We start from the raw sequence: 23012 nt of genomic DNA on the forward strand, positions 1-23012 counted from the left end.
ATCTCTTCACACCTGTCAGAGTGGCTACCAAAAATAAATTCACAAACAAGTGTTGGTGAGGATGTGGAGTAAAGGGAACCTTTGTGCACTGCTGGTGGGTATGTATATTGATTGGTGCAGCCACTGTAGTAAACAGTATGGAGATCTCACAAAAAAATTAAAAATAGAACTGCCATATGACCCAGCAATTCCACTTCTGGGTATTTAGCTGAAGAAAACAAAACACTAACTTGAAAAGATATATGCATCCTCATGTTCATTGCAGCATTACTAGTTCTAGCCAAGATGTGGAAGCAACCTAGCTGTCTCTCAATAGATTAATGGGATAAAATAGATGTTATTCAGCAATTTACAAAAATGACATCTTGCCATTTGTGACATGGATGGACCTAGCGGGTATTATGCTAACTGAAATAAGTCAGACAGAGAAAGACAAATACTGTATGATTTCACTAATATGTGGAATCTAAAAAAATTAAATAATTGATTAAGCAAAATGAAACAGAAACAAACCCACAGATATAGAGAATGAACTGATATTTGCCAAAGAAAAGTGAAATGAGGGATGGGGATAAAATTAAAAAGAAAAAAAAATAGCCTTGGTTGGGTGGCTCAGTTGGTTGGAATGTTGTCCCATACACCAAAAGGTTGCAGGTTCAATTCCCCATCAGGGCACATAACTAGGTTTTGGGTTCCATCCCTGGTCAGGGTGCCTACAGGAGGCAACTGATCAAAGTTTTTCTCTCACATTGATGTTTCTCTCTCTCTCTCTCTCTCTCTCTAAAAATTTATAAAAACATATCATTGGGTGAGAATTAAAAATAAATAAATAATATAAAAAAAGTAAAAAGAAATCAATATTATGTGAGCATTACATAATATTGGTGGAATACCACACGAGAAGCTTTGTATTCTAAGACTACTATTTCCTTTAGAACTCAACAATGTAGATTTCCTTTTATCCACTTCTACCTTTTTAAAATCCTCAAATATATATAAGATTCACTGTAGCCCTAGCTGATTTGGCTCAGCAGTTAGAGCATCGGCCCACAAACCAGTGAGTCCCAGGTTCAGTTCCTGCTATGGGCACGTACCTCGGTTGCAGTTTGTCCCTGGCCCCGGTGGGGGTCGTGCGGGTGGCAGCCAGTTGACGTGTGTCTCTCTCAAGCTGATGTTTCTCTCTCTCTCTTCCTCCTTCTCTCCCTCCTGCTCTAGCTGAAGATAATGCAAAAAGGTCCTCGGGTGAGGATAAGAAAAAAAAAGTCATTGCAATAAAATCTGTTTAAAAACTACAACAGCAGCTCTATGTGACATGCATCCTTTCACACAGAAATCCATGATCTCAACCCCACAGCTGTCACTGTTTCCATGGACTGTGTTCCCTAAACGCACAATCACTAATCACATGGTGGGTGCTCACCCTGGGCAAACGCATGGAAGAGGAAAATGAGAACAACTTACATAAAAAAGGAATAATTTTGACCTTTGAGCCCTGAGCCTATTTTTATTTTTAAACATTTTATGTTTATTTTTGCCTCATATTCCACAAAAAGGCAGCAGGAAACATGTGATGATCAGTCTTGGTATTTTCACAGTTAAGTATTGTTTTTATATGAGTGAAGCTATTTTTCTAGGGGATCAGAAGATTCCGGTGTGAGAACTCGCAAAATGCCTTAAATACTAGTAATAAATAAGATCCTCCCCAGAGAATCTTACTTTCTGGTTATTATTTATTCATTTGTGGGGGCCAGGGAATAGGTAACAAAAATTATTGTTCCAGAAAGCAAAAATATTCTAGGTATATGGAATGCTTAAAAAAAAAAATGAATTCCCTTTTTTCTCCTCACTAGGCAAATGTTTATTCGTTTGGGGGCTCCATAGCCAAGAAGATAATAAAATAATTTAGAAAGGATTTTAAGAAAAATCTCATGATGAGTAAAATTTTAGGAGGCTAAGTTTTTTACACAACTTAGATAAAAAAGGAATTACTTATATTTTCACCTTCAGATTTGTAAGTTTTGTGAGTACACATTAAAAACAAATAAAATAAAAGTACAAGTATTTAGGTTGGATATTATATCTCTATCGCAGATCCCTAGCAGGAGTGGGGAACCTTTTTCTACCAAGGGACATTGGGATATTTATAACATCATTCTTAGCCCATACGAAATTATCAACTTAAAAATTAGCCTGCTATGGTTGCTCAGACTAATTTGGTGAAGGTGTGATGTTAGCTGGTACTGATTTTGTGGGCCTTATGCAGCCTGCGGGCCAGACGTTCCCCACCCCTTTAAGGTTCTATTTCAAAGATCTTACATGGGCTTTTGGGACAGAACAGAGTGATGCTTTCGACTGCAGCAATATAACTTCAGATGCAGAAGGCCTGTGATTTCTAGGAATTCACTTAACACCTCTAAACTTGACTTACTAAGTAAAATGGAAAGAAGATCTGTCTTCCTCACAGGGTGCTGTATTGGTTTCCTACAACAAACGTGAATTGTTAATGTGTGAAACAATAATACCACATTTTCATGACACAGTTACTGATCTCAATGTGTTCATAACCCAGCAATAGGGACCCTGAACAAGTCTAATGTAAGCCAGAATGACCTAAATACTGTAATAGAGCTGAAAATCAACAGTGCTAGTCTCCCACACAGGAGGACAAGGTTGATTTCAATGTGAAGGTTTTGCAGAAAAGACAGCAGCTAAGATGGACTCTGAGTACAAGAAAGAGCTCAAGACACAACACACATAAAGGGCAACGTCACTGCTGACGGGGATGGGACCTTGCAGGGATCTCCTGCACACAGAGGGCCCTGGGCTTGCATCCCTGCGTGGGCTGCTGTTGGTTTAGACAGGAAGGAACACCAGAGTCTACTTGTTGATTTCACCGTGAGCTCAGCGCTTTTTGTCTACTCGCAGAAAAACTACTCCCAATTTCATGAGATTCTGGTCTGAATCCTAGAATTCACGACCTACCCCCCAAGTAGGGAGACACCTTGCTTTAGGATGGTAATCCTGGATCTTGCCAACCGCCAAGACGATCGAGGACCACAGATGCACACCTGCCACCTGTTTTAGCTGCTTTAATTGGATAGGAGGCATTTGACACTCATTATTTCTTTCAAAACTGTACTAGTTTTACCATGTTAAAGTTAGAGTATTAGCTTTAAAATTTATCTTTATGTTCCGTTTTAAATTTTAACAGAGACCAGGCAGCAGTAACATAATAAGGATATTCCTGTAGCTAATTCTGTCTACAGGAAAATTAGTATATTTCACCCTATTCCCAGTTAACTCAGTATAAACATTTCCAAGGCCCATATCTAGATTTTTGTATTTGAATGTAAGCTAATATCTTTTTTCTTTTTAATTTTCATCTGAGGACATGCTTAGAGAGTAAGAGAGAGAGAGAGAGAGAGAGAAACATCAAACGGTTGCCTTCCCTACATGCCCCAACCAGGGATAGAACCCACAACCCAGATACGTGCCCTGACTGCGAATCAAACCGGCAACCTTCCAGTGCACAACTGAGCAGCTCTGGACGGGCTGTGGGCTAATCGATTTAAACGTGGCTTCAGTATTCAGAAGCCAAATAGGCAAATAAACAGAACATTTATAAAAGACAATATAATTAGTAAATATATAGAACACATTTAAACCTATTAATAACAGTGACAACAATAAAATATCCTATCCTAGAAATCTCATATATTGCTGGTGGCAATATAACTTGGAATAACCCTTAAGAAAATCTATTTGGTCATAAAATGTTCTTATTCTTTGACTCCACTTAGGGAATTTATACTAAGAAAGTTATCTCCAAGGAAAAACAGCAAATGTATTGAATTACTGTAGAAACCTTGTAAGTGATCTTCCTGTTTCTATCCTTGATCTATAGGGTCCCCAACCCCCACCCCAGCACAATCTATTGTCAACAGATCAGCTGGAGTGACCCTCTGATGGCTCATTTTATCTGGGTAAAAGGCCAAGTCCTTACATTGTCCTATAGCCTGCAAGGCCCTAATCTCCCTGCCACCTCCGTTCCTCCTCCCCCACTCCTTCCCCTCCAGCCATGGGGCTTCCTTACTGGTCCTCTAACAAGTGGGTCACACTCGGCCTTGGAGCCATTGTTCTTGGTTTCCCCTCCTTGGGTCTCTTCTGCTGACCCACACGGGCCCACTCTCACTTCTCAACCTCTGCTCAGCTCTAGTCTTCCCAATGAGACCTGCCCTGAACTACTCAATTCAGAACTTCCATTCATACTCCTAACCCTGGACACAAGCTGGATTGCTGATCTCCCTTATTCTGTTCTTTCCCTTCTACACAGCATGTAAGTTACTTACCATGTGTATGATCGGTCTTCCCACACAAAATGCAAGGTCCACACTGGCAGGGATTTTTGTTTTGTAGTAATGTATTCTAAAAACTTGGAATGGTACCTGGTACACACAGCAGGTCCTCAATTCACATTCTGCTCGGTGTCGTTTGTTATGACATTGATGAGATGCTACGGGAACTTGTGTTTGTATCAATTAGCCTACGGTAAAACTGGTTTCACTATACATGGTCTCACTTGAAGTTGCAGAACCTATTGATGACGTGAGTGAGAACTCAGTGTATATGGACAGACAGTCAATAAGTAATTGTTGAATGAACACATTTTAAAATAGCATTAATGAGAAAGCATGTCTAAAGAAAGAGTTGGCTAATTAAAATCATAATGAGACATATTGTAGACCGATGTAATCAAATGCCCCTAATATTTGTGTGATTCAACTCTTTGCAACCAGGCACTTAAAAAGGAGCAAGAGCCCCCTGTACTGTGTTTTCTGAACAGAGAAGAGGAAGCATCAGCAGTTTCCTCTCGGGGAACCAGGACTCGGGATGTGACTGACAGATGCCCTGCTGCGAAGAGGCCCACCAGACATGGCTTCTTCTTCCAACTTTCAGGAGACTAATACACCACATGCCTCGAGCCCACTTACATATCCTTTGGTAATTCAACGTGTTGACAACTAGTAAAATGATAGTTGTTCCCCATGTTCTGTATTTCTATAAATTGTATTTTTACCCGGGCTGGTACGGCTCAGTGGATAAGGCATCAGCCCACATACCTGAGGGTCGTAGGTTCAATCCCAATCAAGGGCACATGCCTGAGTTGCAGGTTCAATCCCACTGGGGCTGCATGTTGGAAACAACCAATCAATGTGTCTCTCACATTGCTGTCTCTCTCTCTCTCTTCACTTCCTCCCTCTCTTCCACTCTCTCTGAAATGCAATGGAATAAATATCCTCAGGTGAGGGTTAAAAAAAGTTATTTTCATAATTAAAAAATCAATATATCAATAAAATTAAAACCAATAAATTCTCTCCTATATTCTTTGATATCCCTTAAAGAGGTTCACACGTTCCCAAAGACACTTCAGGGGACGCTACTATTTCACACGGGCTAATCACACCTCTGCGCCTGCTTCCTCTTGTGAAACAGGCACACTCTGAGCTTTGCCTACAGCAAAAGGGAGCAGTACTGGGCAAGCAGCTCACACAAGGAAGCGGAAAAACCACTGGATTCACAGCCATACAGTTGTGAGTTCTAACTCTGGCTCTCAAACTTACAAGCTATGTGATCTGGGCAAGTTATAGAATTTCTCAGAGCCTCATATAAAGGGGGCAGTATCTATGTTTGCACACAGAACATTTACAACAGTACTTAATTTAGAACGAATGCTCAAGAAATGGTAACTATTATCTTAGCGCTCTGGAAACCACAAAGCATATTATGTAAATGTCCTGTGTTGATGACACAGAGGGGTCAAAGGCATTTAAAGAGATGTCCAATAGGCAGACCCCAGGGGAGAGACAGGAGCTTCTTATGTAGATTTGGGGGTCATCAACATAGAGATGAAAATTGAAACTAAGGAAAATGGATGAGACTCAAAAAGACCTTGGGACCTCTAAAACAGTAAATTATAGGAAAAAGCCTTAAAATGTAAATATGTTTACAAAGGAATAATAAGTAGACAGAGGCTGGCTAAATAAAGTCTCCACCCGCAATGGACTTGAAGAGGGATAATAAGGTATGAAAATGAAAACAATATCTCCAGAATCTTACTAATGTATTAAACTTGTAATTTTTATATCACCCTATAAAAATACATGCCAACAAAAATCTTTGGGTTCCTTCAGGCACAGACATTTGAACTGGTCAAAATTCAATGCTTCTAAATTTTTACTATGAAATTAAATGATATCTTTTTCATATCAATAAATGCCTGGACAAGACTAATTCAAAAGCAGTGTTTATTTACATAGTGCATATCTCAGGAAGTTTGGGGGAAAATGAAGTTTCGATAGAAATTCAGCAAATCCGCATGGATCTGCCTATCTCCTCGCTGGAGGGAGACGCAGGCTGGAAGGCCTGAGGGGGCTGGAATCTTGATGGCAGAACTTCAAATGTTCCCATCACTTGCCAAGGAAGTGCCATACTTGTTCTGTGTTTAAAATGGGGCAGAAGGGTGTTAGGGAAGGGGTGATGAGGGAGGAAGGAAGAAGAAGACAAATTTAATTTAGACCTTTAGGAAGTATGTAGGCAGATGAAAACAATCAAGCAGCTTAGCGTGACACATTTCTCTATTTAAAGCTACTTCCATTTAAACTCTTACGTTCTCTCATTTAGAGCAAGTCTTATATAAAACTACATTAAACATTCCAGAGCCTTCCCACTTCTTTCCTACTTCTTTCTGGGTCATTTTAGTCTCTATTGAATACACAGAAGTTAGTACCCTAGCTGCAGCATGAAAAGTCGAGAAAAATCTTGGAGCTGTGAAACCGGACTGCCTGTCCAATACCCAAACTGGGTGAGTGACCGAGAAACACGGGTTAGTTCCCCACAGGAGGGATGGCTTCCCAGGAAATCGGCTCTATGGACATGCTCCTTTCTAAACATCCAAGAACTGGACTCAGAAAATAGTTCTCCGTTTTTCTCCAAATTTGTAAGCTCTATAATTCTCCTAATGTTTTAAATTAAAGCAAAAGGCCAAAGGTCTTGTCAAATACTGAGAGATAAATGACATGCGCACCTGCCTGTATTCTGAAATTGTGACCACAGAACATTTCTACTTGTTTCTCAAAACAGCTTCAAACATAAGGGTAGTAAAAAATATGGCATTTTCAATCATACTACTAGTTTTGATTTTTAAGATCTTCAGTTAAAATAAGTAATTAGAATGATGGAAGATTATAAAGAAAATCTCCCAAATCAGACATTTCGAGTCTTTTTAAGTTTATCAGAACTAGCTGGAATCGCTCTACTGCACCAGAAAAAGTCACTACATAATCAGCCATTTTCTAGCCTAAAAGTAATAAGTGTACTCTTGATCATTTTCTGAAATTAGGATATAAGCTATTTCCTGTGAAACATTTAATGACTATTTTTAAAAGTATTTTACTTAATTTATATAATGTTGAGATTAATCTATTGTATTTGGGGGTGGGTTTACACTAACTGTAAATGAATAAATTTACACATCTAGTTCCTCAAGAACCCAAATATACAATACCTTCTTCATTACTTGCTTTACTTACTGAAGAGGACACCTGAAAGAGAAGAAGAGAGCACCTCTGTGACAATGAATTTTTAGATATAGAAATTGTACCCAAAAGTTTTTGTCATAAATTTACAGAACCAAGTTCCCACATGATGGTTCTCTAACCTGAAGAAAGTAAATATTCCTTTTGCCTTTATTATCATTGCTCATTCTCTCAGATAAGCTAGACTTGAGTCAAATGAAAAAAGCTTGAAAATACCTTGTCTCAGTAACCCACGGGAACTACTGAGAAAGAGGAGAGAGGTTTTCTTTCGGCTGCTTGTCTGGCTGAGGTCATGAGAACAAAAATCAAACATACACATTCCTAAGTATGGGCATGTGTGTGCGTGTACACATACACAAGCCCACAAACAAATGATATAATTTACTTAGCTGCTTTCTAGAATTTTTAAGATAATTTTTCTTTATTTCGATGACTGGGCCAAGATTTTTAGGGCAGAGGTAATACACAACGTGTCTGTAGTGGACACGTTGAAAAGAAAGGTTTTCTTGACATACAAATTTTGTCTAACTAAAAATATATTTTCAAAATTTTATAAAAAAACATTTTATTGGAAGATCTATTTTCCATGGACAGAAATGCACAAAGCCTCAGAGTCCTTAGAATAAGTATCTACGTAATCACTACCGAACTCGATACGGAACATAACAGGCCCTTCCCCAATCATAACCTCATCTCCCTAGAGAGAACCACTACCCTGACTACAACACACTTCAGATTTCAAATTTAATAGTCAACTTCTAATTCTCTGAATTTGCCTGCCCTCAATAGGGAAGATCTGCCTGGACACTGGAGGTCTGGGGAAAAGGTAGAAATGAAAGACCATAGACCATACATCTGAATATTTAAGTTATAATCAAGCTAACAAAGTGATGACTAGAATATAAAGTATGTTTCATCCTCCTATCTTGCCAATACACCTTTGTAATGACTTGGAAGCTCTCGTTCAGCATTCGGATGCTTCAGAGATTGCCTGAGGCTGGCAGAGAGAGAAGAGGCACACGGCCCTCCCCCCGCCCCACATCTCCTCCCGACCCAGGCTCCATTCTGCACCGGGAGCCTCACCTGCACGGAGGTGGAAATTCCAGTCCACGCATCTCTGCAACCCCTGCCTACAAACGGCCACACCCAACCCCTGCAGAAGAAACAGTGAGCACACAGTCCAGACAGTAATGAGTGTGAATTTGGGCAGATGCCCATGCAGGCCCTGAAAATGGGCCTGCAACTGTCCGAGCAAAAACTGCCAGGGTCTTGGGTAGCCGGAGGTGGTCTGGAATGGGGGCCTGGGCTGCTGGTGAAGGCACAACGTTGGTCCCTCGGTCTTGCCCTGTGGGGAGGGACATGACTGGGTGAGGGCCAAAGCAGGATCCTCTAAAAACAGGACTCAAAGCAGGAGCCTCTAGGTCTAAGGGCAGAACTGAGTAAGAATAACGCAACAGGAAAAAACATTTACATTTCAGCAGTATTAAAGTATTCCCTGTAACAGTGAATGTGTCACCTTGGAATTTTTTTTTTTTTGGCTGAGATTAACATGTAAATTGGTTAACTCTGGGTAAAGCAGATTGCCCTCCACTGGATGGGTAGGCCTCATCCAATCAGTTGAGGTTTGAATAGAACAAAAAACCCAGCTTCCCCAAGCAAGAGAAAATCCCCCAGCAAAATGCCTTCGGACTTCAGCTACACCACTGGCTCTTCTGGGTTTCCAGCCCGATAACGCGCTCTGCAGACTGTGGACTCACCAAGCCCCGCTCTCTCTCTTTCTCTACACACCCGCCCACACACATACCCGATTAATGACTGTTTCTCCGGAGAACCCTATCTCAGACATCCACCCCTTCCCCAAATTATGAACCGTTAGAAGTTATTTCTTCAACTCTTAAAAAAATACTAATTAATTATGCTTTGACTTCCTTTCTGTCGTAGAAAAAGATGATGTGACAGTGTAAATAAAGACCCCTGTACAAGTTTTATGTAAGACATCCTTGACATTTTCCAAGTATTTCAAACGAGAAAAATTCTATTCAGTTTCCTAGCACAGAGAAAATGCTTAACCATGGCTGTTTTTGAGGCCGATGGAACTGAAATAAATCTGGGTGTGGAAGTAACAGCACAACATACAATTATACTCATTGAGATTAGGCATTTGGGATTCAATGACTGGTTTTCTAAACAGACTATTAAAAGGGGGCAACTTGCCTGTTCTTTGAAATTATTATGTTCTTTAAATTGTGCAGGACACATATTACAAAGTTTGTTAGAAAGTTAGCTGTTTAGATTTCCCATTTAAAATTGGCAGCTGCTTCTTGCTGGAGCTGCCAAACGTGTCAGAGGGGAAAATGTATGGTACATAAAACAGTGACTGACCCGCTTCTCATTAACATAAAAAGTATTACAGAAAATAAAGGAACAAACTACTCTGGCTCAGTCATTCATGATTAAACTTAAAAAAAAAAAATTTCCAGGTTGTTTTAACTTTCTCATTCTGAAAATGTATTTCTTGGTTGGTGGAATACATTCAGAAAGCAAAAAGCCTCACATAAAAGAACACAAGCGTCATAGGTGAGTCCAACACTCAGAGATAGTGAACTACTGAAGTTTGGAGGTAGTTTATGTTTTATGCATTTTTCCATATTAACATGTGCCAAAAGGGAGAGGCCAGCATTTATATTTAAAAGCAACAACATGGGGTCATGATACACATCAGCTATTTTACTACCAATGACTCCTGACCTTTTTTTTTTTTTTGTGGTTAAATATATTTTTATTGGTTTTTTAGAGAGAGAAGGAGAGAGAGATAGAAACATCAATGTGAGAGAGAAACATCGATCGGCTGCCTCTTGCACGCCCTTCACTGGGGAGGGAGCCAGCAGCCCGGGCATGTGCCCTGTCCGGGAATCAAGCTGGGACCTCTCAGTCCATGAGATGACGCTCAACCACTGAGCCACACCTGCTGGGCAGCTTCTTGACTTTTAAACATTCATAACAAACACAACACTCGCTTACAGAAACTGGAAGGACAAAGACAATCATGAAGCGGCATCTGAAAGGGCCTGATCCCAGTGTCCACTCTCAGGATCACCACTATTACATCCCCTTGTGAGAAACAGAGAAAGATGTTCGGTGACTTCTATTTCTCAGGAGGGAAAGAATGTGGGCACCCTCTACTCATCTAAGATAAATTCTCCATGAACAGTGTTATTACACCCTCACTCTAAAATGCAATCTCTTCCCCTTTTCTCACTCTAAAAATACTTCTCCAAATAGTCGTATCTTTGATTTCTTTCAAACAAATCTATCATTCTCATTACCAAAGTATTCCTCTTTCTTTTACCAACCAAAGAAAGTGTTTTCTAGTCTTCGTCCCTATCCACACACGAACTGTATTTTAAACTGATACAAATGATTACTACAACTGCTCTGTACTTAGTGTCTCTCCTGCAGATAACCCAGCAGCTCCCTACAAGCATTTTCTTAGTTCTATAAACAAAACATGAGAGTACTGTAAGGTTATGAGAGTGTAATCTGCTTCAAGAATGTATATAATTGGCTAGTAGCTATTGATTTTACTTTCATTTCTTTTGCCCGTCTTTGGGTGGTATTGCACAGTGAAGCCTTCTAGAGGTGAAAAGGGCCCTGGCCAGTTGTCTCAGTGGTTAGAGCGTCGGCTCGTAGACCGGAGAGTCCCAGGTTCGATTCCCGCTAAGGGCACATACCTCGGTTGCAATTTGTCTCCGGCCCCGGTTGGGTTCGTGTGGGTGGCAGCCACTTGATTTGTCTCTCTCACATTGATGTTTCTCTCTCTGTCCTCCTCCCTCTTGCCATCCTGCTCTATCTGAAGATAAATGCAAGAATGTCCTCGGGTGAGGATGAAAAATAAAAAAAATTAAAAAGGGAGAGGGAAGGAGGAGACATAAATTCATTAGAATCAGACCCTGACTTATCAAGAAAAGGCATTACTTTAAATTTTACAGAACAAATTGCCACAAAGATATTCATGCTCAGTCACAAATAAAGCACACCTGTGTGGCACACAGGCCGCAGTGTGACATCATTAGAAACTGCGAGGAAACAGCCCTCTCTGGAGATGTCGCTCTGACCAGAGCGAGTGGCCACACAGGAATCCTCTTCTTGCCAGCACTCCACGGGGTCCAAGTACCTCTGGTGAAAAAAGGGTGTCCGGGCCAGACAGACGTCAGAGCTTTGTTCTGAGTTGGCTTGGTTTCAAGAACCAGACGCCAAGGATTGTCGTCGTTTCCGGGACGTGCAAGGAACCAGCCCCCGTCCTGCCACCAGCAGCTTTCGGGAGGGATCAAGCGCAGGCCCACAGGAAACCACTGGAGGGGCAGGCTGTTAACGTCCTATCCAACAGCTGCAGTCCCTGTCACACTGCCCTTCTGTTCAGCACTGTCTCTATTTGAAACTCCTCTTTAACACCCATTAGCTGGTCCTCGCCCCCGGAGCACGGCACCTGCTGAGCGCGCGCTGCCAGCTGCTTCGCGGGCTGTCTGATGCGGGCCCCAGGGAAAATGAACGAGGGCCCTGGTGTCAACTTGCTACAGTGCTAAAAGTGCGACTGTTCTGGAATGACAGCAATGCCTCAGACCGCACGAAAGGCTTCTGTGGACGGCTTCACCCCGGGTCCTCCACAGGGATTCATCTCTGAGTTGTTCTGTAAACACCTATGTGCATTCCCAAGACTGCTGTTCAGGCTGGGCATGGAGTATGTGGCCACACTGCATACTGACGTGAACTGCCACCAAGGCCCACTGTGCCCTGGCCCCCGAATCCACTGCTCTTTACCCTTCGGCTAAGTCCTGACATCAAATGTAACATGACCATCCAAAACTCGGATTTACCACAGGCCTTATTAGTGAAAACACAAGATCCACCAAATGCAGTCAGAATAATACATGTTTAGTCCAAGTTGAGACTGGCTCCTTCCCCTTGTCTTCAAAGCGCTGCTCACTGTGCCGCTGAACCACCACTGCCGTCACCAGGCGCTGTCCGCTCCAGGTGGGCCTGACACTGCTTTTGGAAATCGGGCCATGGAGGCGATGGGAGCCAGACGGAGGCTGCGGATTTCTCTGGCAGGCAGCCTGCCTTCCCAGCTGGAGATGTCTTTAACCTTCTGAACTCGTCTATCACTCCTGTGAGCTAAAGGTTCCCGGGATCATGGGACTGGTCCCTGCAACAGGGCAGGAGTGTGGTAACTTATTCTCCTTGGTCTGATCCCAGACTCTAAGATGTTTAATTCCTAGGCTGTAGGGTCAGACAGGTCCAGGAATTCCTTTAGCAATGAACGGGACTCTCTCTCAGTTCTACACGCACTGAGTTTGTGTGTGGAACCCCACCAAATTCAACCTTCTTCTTTTTTTGGTAAAATGACTCAAGTCACTACATAGTAGAGAACCTTACAAATTACCTAATTTAAACTTTCCCCAGCTTCACACGATGCTTGGAGGTTTTCCAGTTCCTCAGAGCGCAGAACGTAAGGAGAGTGCTTAAACAGTAGCATGTGGGAGAATTTTGAGGAAAAAAATCCCAGATGGGAAAAGTGGTTAAGAATTAGAATAAGTTATTATGTTGTGGAAAATAATTTATTCTTTCTCCCTCCCCTTCTTCCTGTCCAGTTTCTGAAAACAGGGCTAATTCTCACAGAATAATTTAAGTTGGTTGACCTTTCCACTATCCAACAATGGAATATGGGCCATCTCATGAAGGAGTGACAACCTCACTACTGAATAATTTTTAAAAAAGCCAAAGTAGAAGAGATTTCTCTCTGTGGTTGATTTAACTCAACACTAATAACAACAATGACAATAAACTCCAACATTTACTGAATACTTTCTAGCTACTCCACATCATACCTGTATTACCTCATTCAGTTCTCCACAACAGCCCTATAAGGAAGATATTATTTTTAGCTACATTTATAAATAAGGAAACCAAAGTGTAAATAAGTTAAATAATTTGTCTCAAATTAAGAAAAAAAGAGGTGGCATTTTTTCCTCAAAGTCACTGATCATCAGAGAGATGCAAATTAAAACAACAATGAGGTATCACCTCACACCTGCCAGAATGGCTGCCACCAACAAATCATCAAACAAGTGCTGGTGAGGGTGTGGAGAAAAGGGGACTCTAGTACACTGCTGGTGGAATGCAGACTGGTGCAGCCACCATGGAAAACAGTGTGGAGTCTGGGTGGTGTGGCTCAGTGGTTGAGCGACAACCCATGTACCAAGAGGTCACTGGTTCGATTCCTGGTCAGGACACATGCCCAGGTTACGGGCCCAATCCCCTGCTGGGGGCATGCACGAGGCAACCAATCAATGTTTTCTCACATTGATGTTGCAGAAAATTAAAAACAGAATTGCCATTTGACCCAGTGATCCCACTACTAGCAATATATCCTAAGAATCCCAAAACTCCAATAAAAAAAAATATATGCATCCCTGTATTCATAGCAGAATTATTTACAAAAGCCAAGATCTGGAAACAACCCAAGTACCCAAAAGTAGATGAGGGGATAAAAAAAAGCTCTGGTACATTTACACAATGGAATACTATGCAGCTGTAAAAAAGGAAGGATCTCATACCCTTTGAGATAACATGGAGGGACCTGGAGATTATTATGCTAAGCAAAATAAACCAGTCAAAAAAAGACAAGTATCACATGATCTCACTTACATGTATAATACAATGAACAAAATTAACTGATGAACAAAATAGATCCAGAAACATGGAAGCATAGAATACACTAACAAACCTCAGAGGGAAGGGCAGGGGGAAGGAAAGAGACTGACCAAAGAACTTATATGCATAGAGCATATCCCAGGGACACAGAAAGCAGTGTTGTGAAGTCTGGAGGGAGGGGTTGTGGGAGCAGGGTTGAAGGGGTCAATGGAGGAAAGACAGGTGGCATCTGTAATACTTTCAACAACGAAAGTAAATTTAATTAAAAAAAAAAAGAATAAAAGAACTGGTATTTGAACCTAGAATCTTACTCCAGAACAAACCTTTTCTTCCCTTCCAATAAAGGACTAAAACTAACATGAAATAAACTGCACATAAGTTTTAATATACACACACACATATATATATACATACACACTCATTAAACTATTATCATGATCAAGACAATAAACATATTCACAAGTTTTCTAAGTCCCTGTAAAAATTATTGTAAATCCCTCCTTTCTGGCTCTCTCCCAAACCTTCCAACCAACAATCTGTTTTGTGTCAGTATACATGAGTGTTTGCATATAATTTTACATAGCACATGGTATGATATAACATGTACATCTGTCTTCTTTCCACTCAACACAATTTAAAAAAAATTCAGCCATGGTGTAGCATGTACCAATAACAATTCACTTCTTTTTGTTGTCGAGTAGTACCCACCTGTATGAATATACCACTATTTGTTTACCCTTTCATCTGTTGATTGACATTTGGGTTGTCCCCAGTTTTTGTCTACTACAAAGAAAGCTGCTATAAACATTTGTGTGGAAGCCATTTTATGAACATATACTTTCATTTCTCTTGGGTAAATATCTAAGAGTGGAATGGCTGGATCGTATGATAGATACATGTTTATCTTTTCAAGAAAATGCCAAATTGTATTCCTAAGTGGTTGTGTCATTTTGCATTCCAACCAGCAGGGTATGGGGAGTATTCCTTCCTTCACATTCTTGCCAACAACTAGTATGGCCAATCTTTAAATTTTAGCTATTTTAAAGTGTCATTGTGGTTTTCAATTTGCATTTATCAAATGACTAGTAAAGTTGAGCATCATTTCATGTGTTTTCAGTATATCTTCTTTGGCAAAGAGACCATTCAAATATTTGGCATGTTTTGGAGGAAGGGCATGTTTTGTTTTCTTATTCAATTGTGAGAGTTCTTTATCTATTTTAGATATAACTCACTTTATCAGGTACTATATGATTTTCAAATATCTTCTTGCAGTATGTGGCTTCTTTCTATTCTCTTAAGTGTTTTTCACAGAATAGAAATTTCAATTTTTAATGATGTCCAATTTATCATTTAAAAAAATACATTGTGCTTTTAGTGGCATAAATAAGAAATCCTGACTAACTAACCTAAGGTCAAAATAGGCTCACAGTATTGTTTTAAACTTTGGTCTAGGATATACTTTAGATAATTATCATCTATAGTTAAAGTGTGAAATGAAGCCCCCACCCCCCTATGAAACAGCCAATTGCTCAAGCACTATTTGTTGACCAGATCATCATTTTGAAAATTAGTTGTCCATATATATATAGGTCTATTTCCAGATTTTCTTTCACTGATCTCTGTTTAATTTTATACCATTACTATACTCTCATAATTATTGCAGCTTTATAAAATGTGTTGAAATCAAGAATAGTTACTATTCCAACTCTATTCTTTAAAAAGTTGTTTGCTTTATTGTAGGACCTTAGCATTTACATATGCGAGTTTTTAATTTCTATTAAAAAGTACATTAGAATTTGACTGACACTGCACTGAATCGACAGCAACTTGAGGAGAACTGACATAACAGTATTGAGTCTTCCACCCCACGATCATGTTATTTAGTTCTCTGATTGCTGTTGGCAATATTTTCTTGTTTTCAGGGTATGGGTTCTTCAGATATTTTTTTCCAGATTTAACCCTAAGCATTTCATATATATCTTTTTATATCTTCACCTGAAGATATTTTTCCATTTATCTTCAGATGGAGGGGGAGGGAGGGAAGGAGGAAGAGAGAGAGAGAGAGAGACAGAGAGAGAGAGAGAGAGAGAGAAACATTGATGTGAGAGAGACACATTGACTGGCTGCCTTCTGCACAACTCTGACCAGAGCCAAGAACAAACCACAACCAAGGCACGTGCCCTTGATGGGAATCAAACCTGCGACTCTTTGGTCTGTGGGCCAACGCTCTAACCACTGAGCTAAACCGGCCAGTGCACATTTCATATTTTTGATGCCATTTTAAATACTGTATTTATTTTTAGTTTCCAACTGATTGCTGTTAGAACATAAAAATACATTTTGTTGTTTATTGATCTTGTACCCCGCAGTGTTGCTAAGATCATTTCTCCAGTAGTTTTCAGGTAGATTTTATTGGATATTCCACATAGGCATTCATGCTGTTCTTCTTTACAATCTGGATGCTTTTCCCTTCCTTTTAATGTGTTATTGCACTGGCTAGAACTTTCAATGAAATGCTGAATAAAAGTAGTGAGAGCCAACTAGGCTCAGAGTTGTGTTTATGGAAAGGTTTTGAAGTACAAGTTTAATTTGTATATTCTTATTTCTTCTTCAGTGAGCTTTGGTACTTTGTCTTCCAAGGAATGTGTCCATTTCATCTGAGTTGTCAAATTTATTGGCAGAAAGTTTTCCACAGTATTCCTCAATTCTCCTACTATCTGTGGAATTAGTAGTGATATCATTCATTTCATTCCTGACACTGAAGATTTGTCTTTTCTTTCTTTATCATTCCAGATAAAGGTTTATCAATTTTACTGGTCTTTCCAAAGAACTCACTTTTGTTTTCATTGATTTTCTCTATGGGTTTTCTGGGCACACAGATTTTTTAAATAGTTCAAACATATAGAACATTTGCTGAGACTATTATAGCACATACCTACAGCATAGCTTTTAAAAAGAGTTAACATTGTTATTTCAGAAACTTTACAACTGAAGTCTCCTTCTCTAGCTACTCATCAATATTAAAATTTTATTTCTCTTCCTTCTCAGAAGCAACTTCTCCTGATCACTATGCTGACATTGGTGTTTATTGTTCTTACTTGTTTTTGAAATGTGAACACCCCATCTCTTTGTAGTCATTAAAAGTATATGGACTACAACTGCTTTGGGTGTTTTAAAATTTACAAAAATAATGCATACTATATACTGCTGCAAACACATTTTCATCCAGGCTTTATCCATGGAGAGTCATGTAGTTCTTATTCACGTTACCTGTGTCATAGTGTTCCACTACATAAACATACTACAGTTTAGTTATCCAGTTTTTAAAAATTAATAGACAGTTATTCAGTTTCCAATTTCCCCACGTCTGATCATATAAACACATATATTAAAAACTCTATAGGTTCTAGAGGGTAATTTCTTAGTGGGTTACAAACATCTTCAACTTTACTGGTAAGACTCCACTGCTGTTCGAAATAGTTGTACCAATTTATATTCTCATCAAGTGTATCAACACGTATGAGAGATCCCCTTTCACCACTTGCTTACAAACACTTGGAGGGTCAGTCTTCTAAATGTTTGCCACCTGATAACTATGAAACGGTGCTGTGTCTAGACTGAGCTCCTGACCACTGGGGAGATAGAGCAAATTTCCACGTTTACTGGCCAGTTAAGTATTCTGTCTGGTGAGCTGCCCATTCATACTGTTTGTCCTTTTTATTTTTTTCCTACTAAGTTATTTTTTTCTCGTAGATTTTAATAAGTTTTAATTATTTATAAGTATTTGCTGATATGCAAATATCTTCTCCCAATCAAGGGCTTATCTTTTAACTTACTCTAAGGTATCTTTATAGTTGTTTAGTGTTAAAAACAACTTTAAATTTATCAATCCTTTCTAGGTTATTCCTGCCCTTTACCATTCTGTATAAATTTCAGGATCATCCTATCAAGTTCAGTGAAAGCTCTGTTGGGATTCTGACTAAAATCTGATTAACTTCATTACTAGTAAGGAAAAAATTGCCATCTTCATGAGTCAGTATCCTTTTAAACTATTATAAATCAATTGGGTGTTCTGTTTACTCTGAATTAACACTGGTTAATTTATATTTTAAATACAATTGTTAATTCATTTGTGTTTAGAAAAGCATTGCCAAAAAAAAAAAAAACTCATTCTATTTCTTTCCGGTTATTTAAATATGTTTTCATTTTAATTCTTGATATTTTTATTTGTGCCTTCTCTATTTCATCATCTTTTTTATTTTATTTTATTTTTTATCCTCACCCAAGGACATTTTTCCATTTTTGTTCAGGCAGAGTGGGAGGGAGAGAGAGAAGCATTGACGTGAAAGGGACAGGTTGAATGGCTGCCTCCCGCACGACCCCACCCAGGGCTGGGGGCGAATCGCAACCCAGATACATGCCCTGGACCGAGATCGAACCCGAGACTCACTGGTCTGAGGGCCAATGCTCTAACGCTGAGCAAACCTGGCCAGGGCTTTCATCATCTTTTTAAAAAATAGGTCTGTCTGTATGACTTGTCTTAAAAAAGAAACCCAGGTTTTGTTTTAATTGACTCTTGCCATTATTTCTTTGTTTTCTATTTCTTCTCTGCTCTTAGTAATTTTCTTTTTTATGATATAAAAAGATAGGAAAAAGAATATAACGGTTGAGTTGAATGTTTAGCCTCTTGACTTTCTTTCTTCATTTATGTTGTATACATTTAACTTCTCTCAAAAACTATTTTTGGTTCACTGAACAAGTTTTGACATATAGTGATTTAGCTGTCATTCAATTTAAATACTTTATAACTTGTTCTAATTCCTGGTTTGATGCATGACTTATTTAGAAGTGATTTTAGTCTCCATACACATAGATCTGAAGTTTTTTCTTTTAATATTTTCATAACTGATTAGTAACTTTATTACTAATGTGGTCTGCATGACAACTCTGCCATTTTTTTTGGAACTTTCTTTGTGGCCTAATATATACTCAAGTTTTGGATGTGTCCACATGTACAAGAAAAAAACTATGTATTCTCTAATTACATATGTCTATTAGATTAGCTTGTAAATTGTTTCATTCTTATCAACATATTTCAAAATAACATTTATATACAGTAAAGGATCCTAAAAAGTAGCATCTTAGATCCCACTAGTTTAATCAATTGCCATTTAAGTATCAATATTAGATCTGAAAGGCAAATCACATGTGTATACACACACCCACAATCATGTGCATGCACATGCATGGCACACGTGCGCACACGCACACACATTCTTTGTTCCCTATAAATGCTCTGAACCTTGCTCCCTAAAGTAAAGCTCCAGTTACTAGTCACATAGTCTTAAAAAACTGAGAAAGAGTCCCATAGTTTTTGGCTATAAACTTAGATAAAAGACACTTGACACAGTATCATCAAACGTACGCACAGTGGTCCTGGGGCTGAACGATCAGTGCTCCCCCCGTCGCAGTGGCCGCAGGCTGCAGCCAGACACCCAGAGTAACAAGGAGGTCAGTCCTCTGCCTCCGACGGACCCCCGGTGTGTTGAGGTCTATGTCTAAATTCCCTTTTGACATAGCCATGCCTTTCATGATTATATATAATTCAAACATCTATATTCATGAGCAAAATCCAATAACCCCCCCTCATTTTTTTAAATCCTGACCTAAAGACATGCTTAGAGGGAGGAAGGGAGTGGGGGGAGAGAAACAGCGATGTGAGAGAGAAACATTGGTTGGTTGGTTACCGTCAGCACGCACCCCAACTGGGGATCAAACCGGCAACCTAGGTATGTGACGTAATCTGGAGTAAAACCTGCAGCTTTTCAGTGCACAGGACAACACTCAACCAACTGGGCCACTCCAGCTGGGCCCCAAACCCTTTTGATCATTACAATTTTCCTTCATGTCGTCTTCAGATCTATTATCTTTCTTTTATGTTCTCTAACCTAAGTATGACAAATTATTTCTGTAGATATTTTCATTTTGTTTCTAAAATGTTTCCAAATAATAATCATCAGGTTGTGGGCACTTATATTTCTTTTCTTTGTCACAGTGACAATATTTTTCCTAACTGATCTGTTGAGTGACTACTTAGTAATTTTTTTTTGTCTCAGTGCTACACTTAATTGTGTTTTAATCAATATGTGCTCAGCAATACATGCTTCGTACAACAGTTCTTTTAATCACTCAAAAGTTTAGTCCATGCCCTGGCTGCTGTGCTCAGTGGTTAGAGTCAGCCTGTGCACCAAAGGGTCTTGGGTTCAATTACTGGTTAAGGGATTGCGGGTTCAATCCTGCCGCATGCAGGAGGCAACCAATCGATGTCTCTCTCACACTGTTATCATCAGTCTCAAGATAATATTACTTGTTGATTAACCTGCTAGAACTTCACTCATCTGAGCCTATGAACAAACCCTGATCTTATAGTTTGTTTCCGTACAAGCCCAGGATTGATGTGGTCCAAATACGATCAAATCTAAGTGGATGACTTCTACATCCTAAGTTATTCTGAGCGACCAAAGAACAAACTGCCAGTACCATGATACAGTGCACTGTTCAGTATACAGCACAGCAGAGAGATCTGGACATCTATACCTAGTTCTGATTCAAACATCTATGTGGTTCCAAAGAGATAAAGTGCCAAGTCAAAATGCTTTGATTATAAAGAATTTCATTATTAAAAGCTGATAAAGTCTTCAGGAGAGAATGTCATCTGGCCTCCTGAATCAGGAGGCAGTAAATAGCACCATTCTTTGATTACAAATTTTAAATGGCAAAATCTCATCTATATTAAGTTCCATTAGAACAGGTGAAGAAGGGCTACTTTCTCTACATTTTGTTTTTCTACTGTAGTATTCCCAGTAAAAAAAAAATCAGTATAGCACTTTCTTCATTGTTGTGAAACATAACAAATGTACCAAATGATGTAATTAAAGCTGGATGTTAATATTTTTGAATTCTCCCCCAATCTAACTATCTAGATCATATCCACCTCCAATTTCCTTTTCATGAGGATTGCCTCCCTCATAATATGACAGGAAACAATTAAAAAATGAAATGTGGCCCTGGCCAGTTTAGCTCAGCGGTTAGAGCGTCAGCCTGTGGTCCAGAGAGACCCAGGTTCGGTTCCCACTAAGGGCACGTGCCTCGGTTGCAGTTTGTCTCCAGCCCCGGTTGGTCATGTGGGTGGCAGCCACTCGAAGTGTCCCTTTCACGTCGATGTTTCTGTCTCTCTCTCTTCCTCTCCCTCCCTCCCACTCTATCAGAACAAGAAATGAAGAAATGTCCTTGGGCGAGGATAAAAAAAACAAAAACAAAATGTGCCTGGCCAGTGTGGCTCACTTGTGGAGGGTCGACCCATGTACCAACAGGTCACTGGTTTGATGATTCCCGGTCAGGGCACATGCCCAGGTTGTGGGCCCGCGCCCCAGTGGGGGGCATGCAGGAGGTGGCCAATTGATGTTCTCTCTCATTGATCTCTCTCTCTCTCTCTTTCCCTTCCTCTGTCGCTAAAATCAATAAAGAAAAATTAAAAAAAAAAAACAGAATGTAAGATAGAAACTTTAATCTTGAAGCTAATTTTAAGACAAGTATCTTTGTCTATTATTTATAGATCCAAAACTAAAATAAATGGAATAATCTTAATCTGAAATTGGTGAGACTACTTGTACAAAGATATAAATTTGTTGTTTTCCTTAAAAAAGTAATAGTAAATATTGGCGAGAACTAAGTTCAGAATGTAATCTACATAGGTAAAAACTTGAAAGCAGACTGGTGCAGCTACAGGATAAAGTTTCCTCAAAAAATAAAAAATGGAACTGCCATATGACCCAATGATTCCAACTTCTAAGAAGCCCGAAACACCAATCAGAAAGAATATATGCACCCCTATGTTCATAGCAGCACTATTTACAATAGCTAAGATCTGAAACAGCCCGAGTGTACATCAATAGGTGAGTAGATAAAAAAGGTGTGGTACATATACACCATGGAACATTATGCAGCCGTTAAAAAAAAGATCTCTTGTCCTTTGAGACAACATGGAGGGACCTGGAGACTATTACGCTAAGTGAAATAAGCCAATCAGAGGACAAATATCACATGATCTCACTTTTATGTAGAAGCTATTGGACAAAATAAACTGACAAACAAAACAGATCCAGAGACATGGAAGTAGAAAACAGACTGACAAACCTTGGTGGGAGCAGGAGGTGGGGGTGGGGGCAGAAAGAGATAACCAAAGAACTTATATGTATATACATATAACCAGTGGTCACAGATAATAGTGTGGTTGAAGGCAGACCAGGGTAAGGGGGTGGTGGTGGGGAAGAGGGGGTCAGTGGGGGAAAAAAGAGGTGGACATCTGTAATACAACAATAAAGATACATTTTTATAAAACTGAAACCTTGAAGAAAATAAATGATACGCTGGCCTGCATTACTAAAATGGCTTCTCTGTATCTTCCCTTACCTCCCTGTAGTTCCTTCTCAGCAACGCAGCCAGATTATCTTGTTAAAATCTAAGTTAAATTATATCACTCTTTTGCTCAAAATCCTCCAATGGTTCCCGATTTCATTCAGAATGAGAAACAAAATTCTTAAAATAGTCTTTACAGACTTGATTACAGGGTCTCTCACAATAATTTGACTCCATTTCCAAACCCCAGATCCAAACCTTCCTGATCGTACTCCTGCGTTGTCGCCC

At 39.6% G+C, this 23012-nt stretch overlaps 1 protein-coding gene across 3 annotated transcripts in view; it reads right to left on the minus strand.

Moving 5' to 3' along the window:
• Positions 1 to 6288: 6288 nt before the first annotated feature.
• The window catches only part of PPA2 (inorganic pyrophosphatase 2), a 102362-nt gene continuing 85638 nt past the window's right edge, over positions 6289 to 23012 (minus strand). For 2 of the 3 annotated variants that reach the window (XM_036280285.1, XM_036280278.1), the window contains 2 exons: positions 7565 to 7601; positions 6289 to 6496 (listed from right to left, as the gene is read on the minus strand). In XM_036280285.1, the coding sequence (XP_036136178.1) occupies positions 6468 to 6496; positions 7565 to 7601 (66 nt within the window). In that variant the 3' untranslated portion in view covers positions 6289 to 6467. Of the gene's footprint in view, positions 6497 to 7564; positions 7602 to 8678; positions 8941 to 23012 lie in introns of all 3 variants that reach the window. The other variant, XM_036280270.1, reaches the window with a different exon arrangement.

The sequence above is a fragment of the Molossus molossus genome, unplaced genomic scaffold (genome assembly GCF_014108415.1).
Source record: "Molossus molossus isolate mMolMol1 unplaced genomic scaffold, mMolMol1.p scaffold_m16_p_1, whole genome shotgun sequence".
In the NCBI taxonomy this organism is placed as follows: Eukaryota; Metazoa; Chordata; class Mammalia; order Chiroptera; family Molossidae; genus Molossus; species Molossus molossus.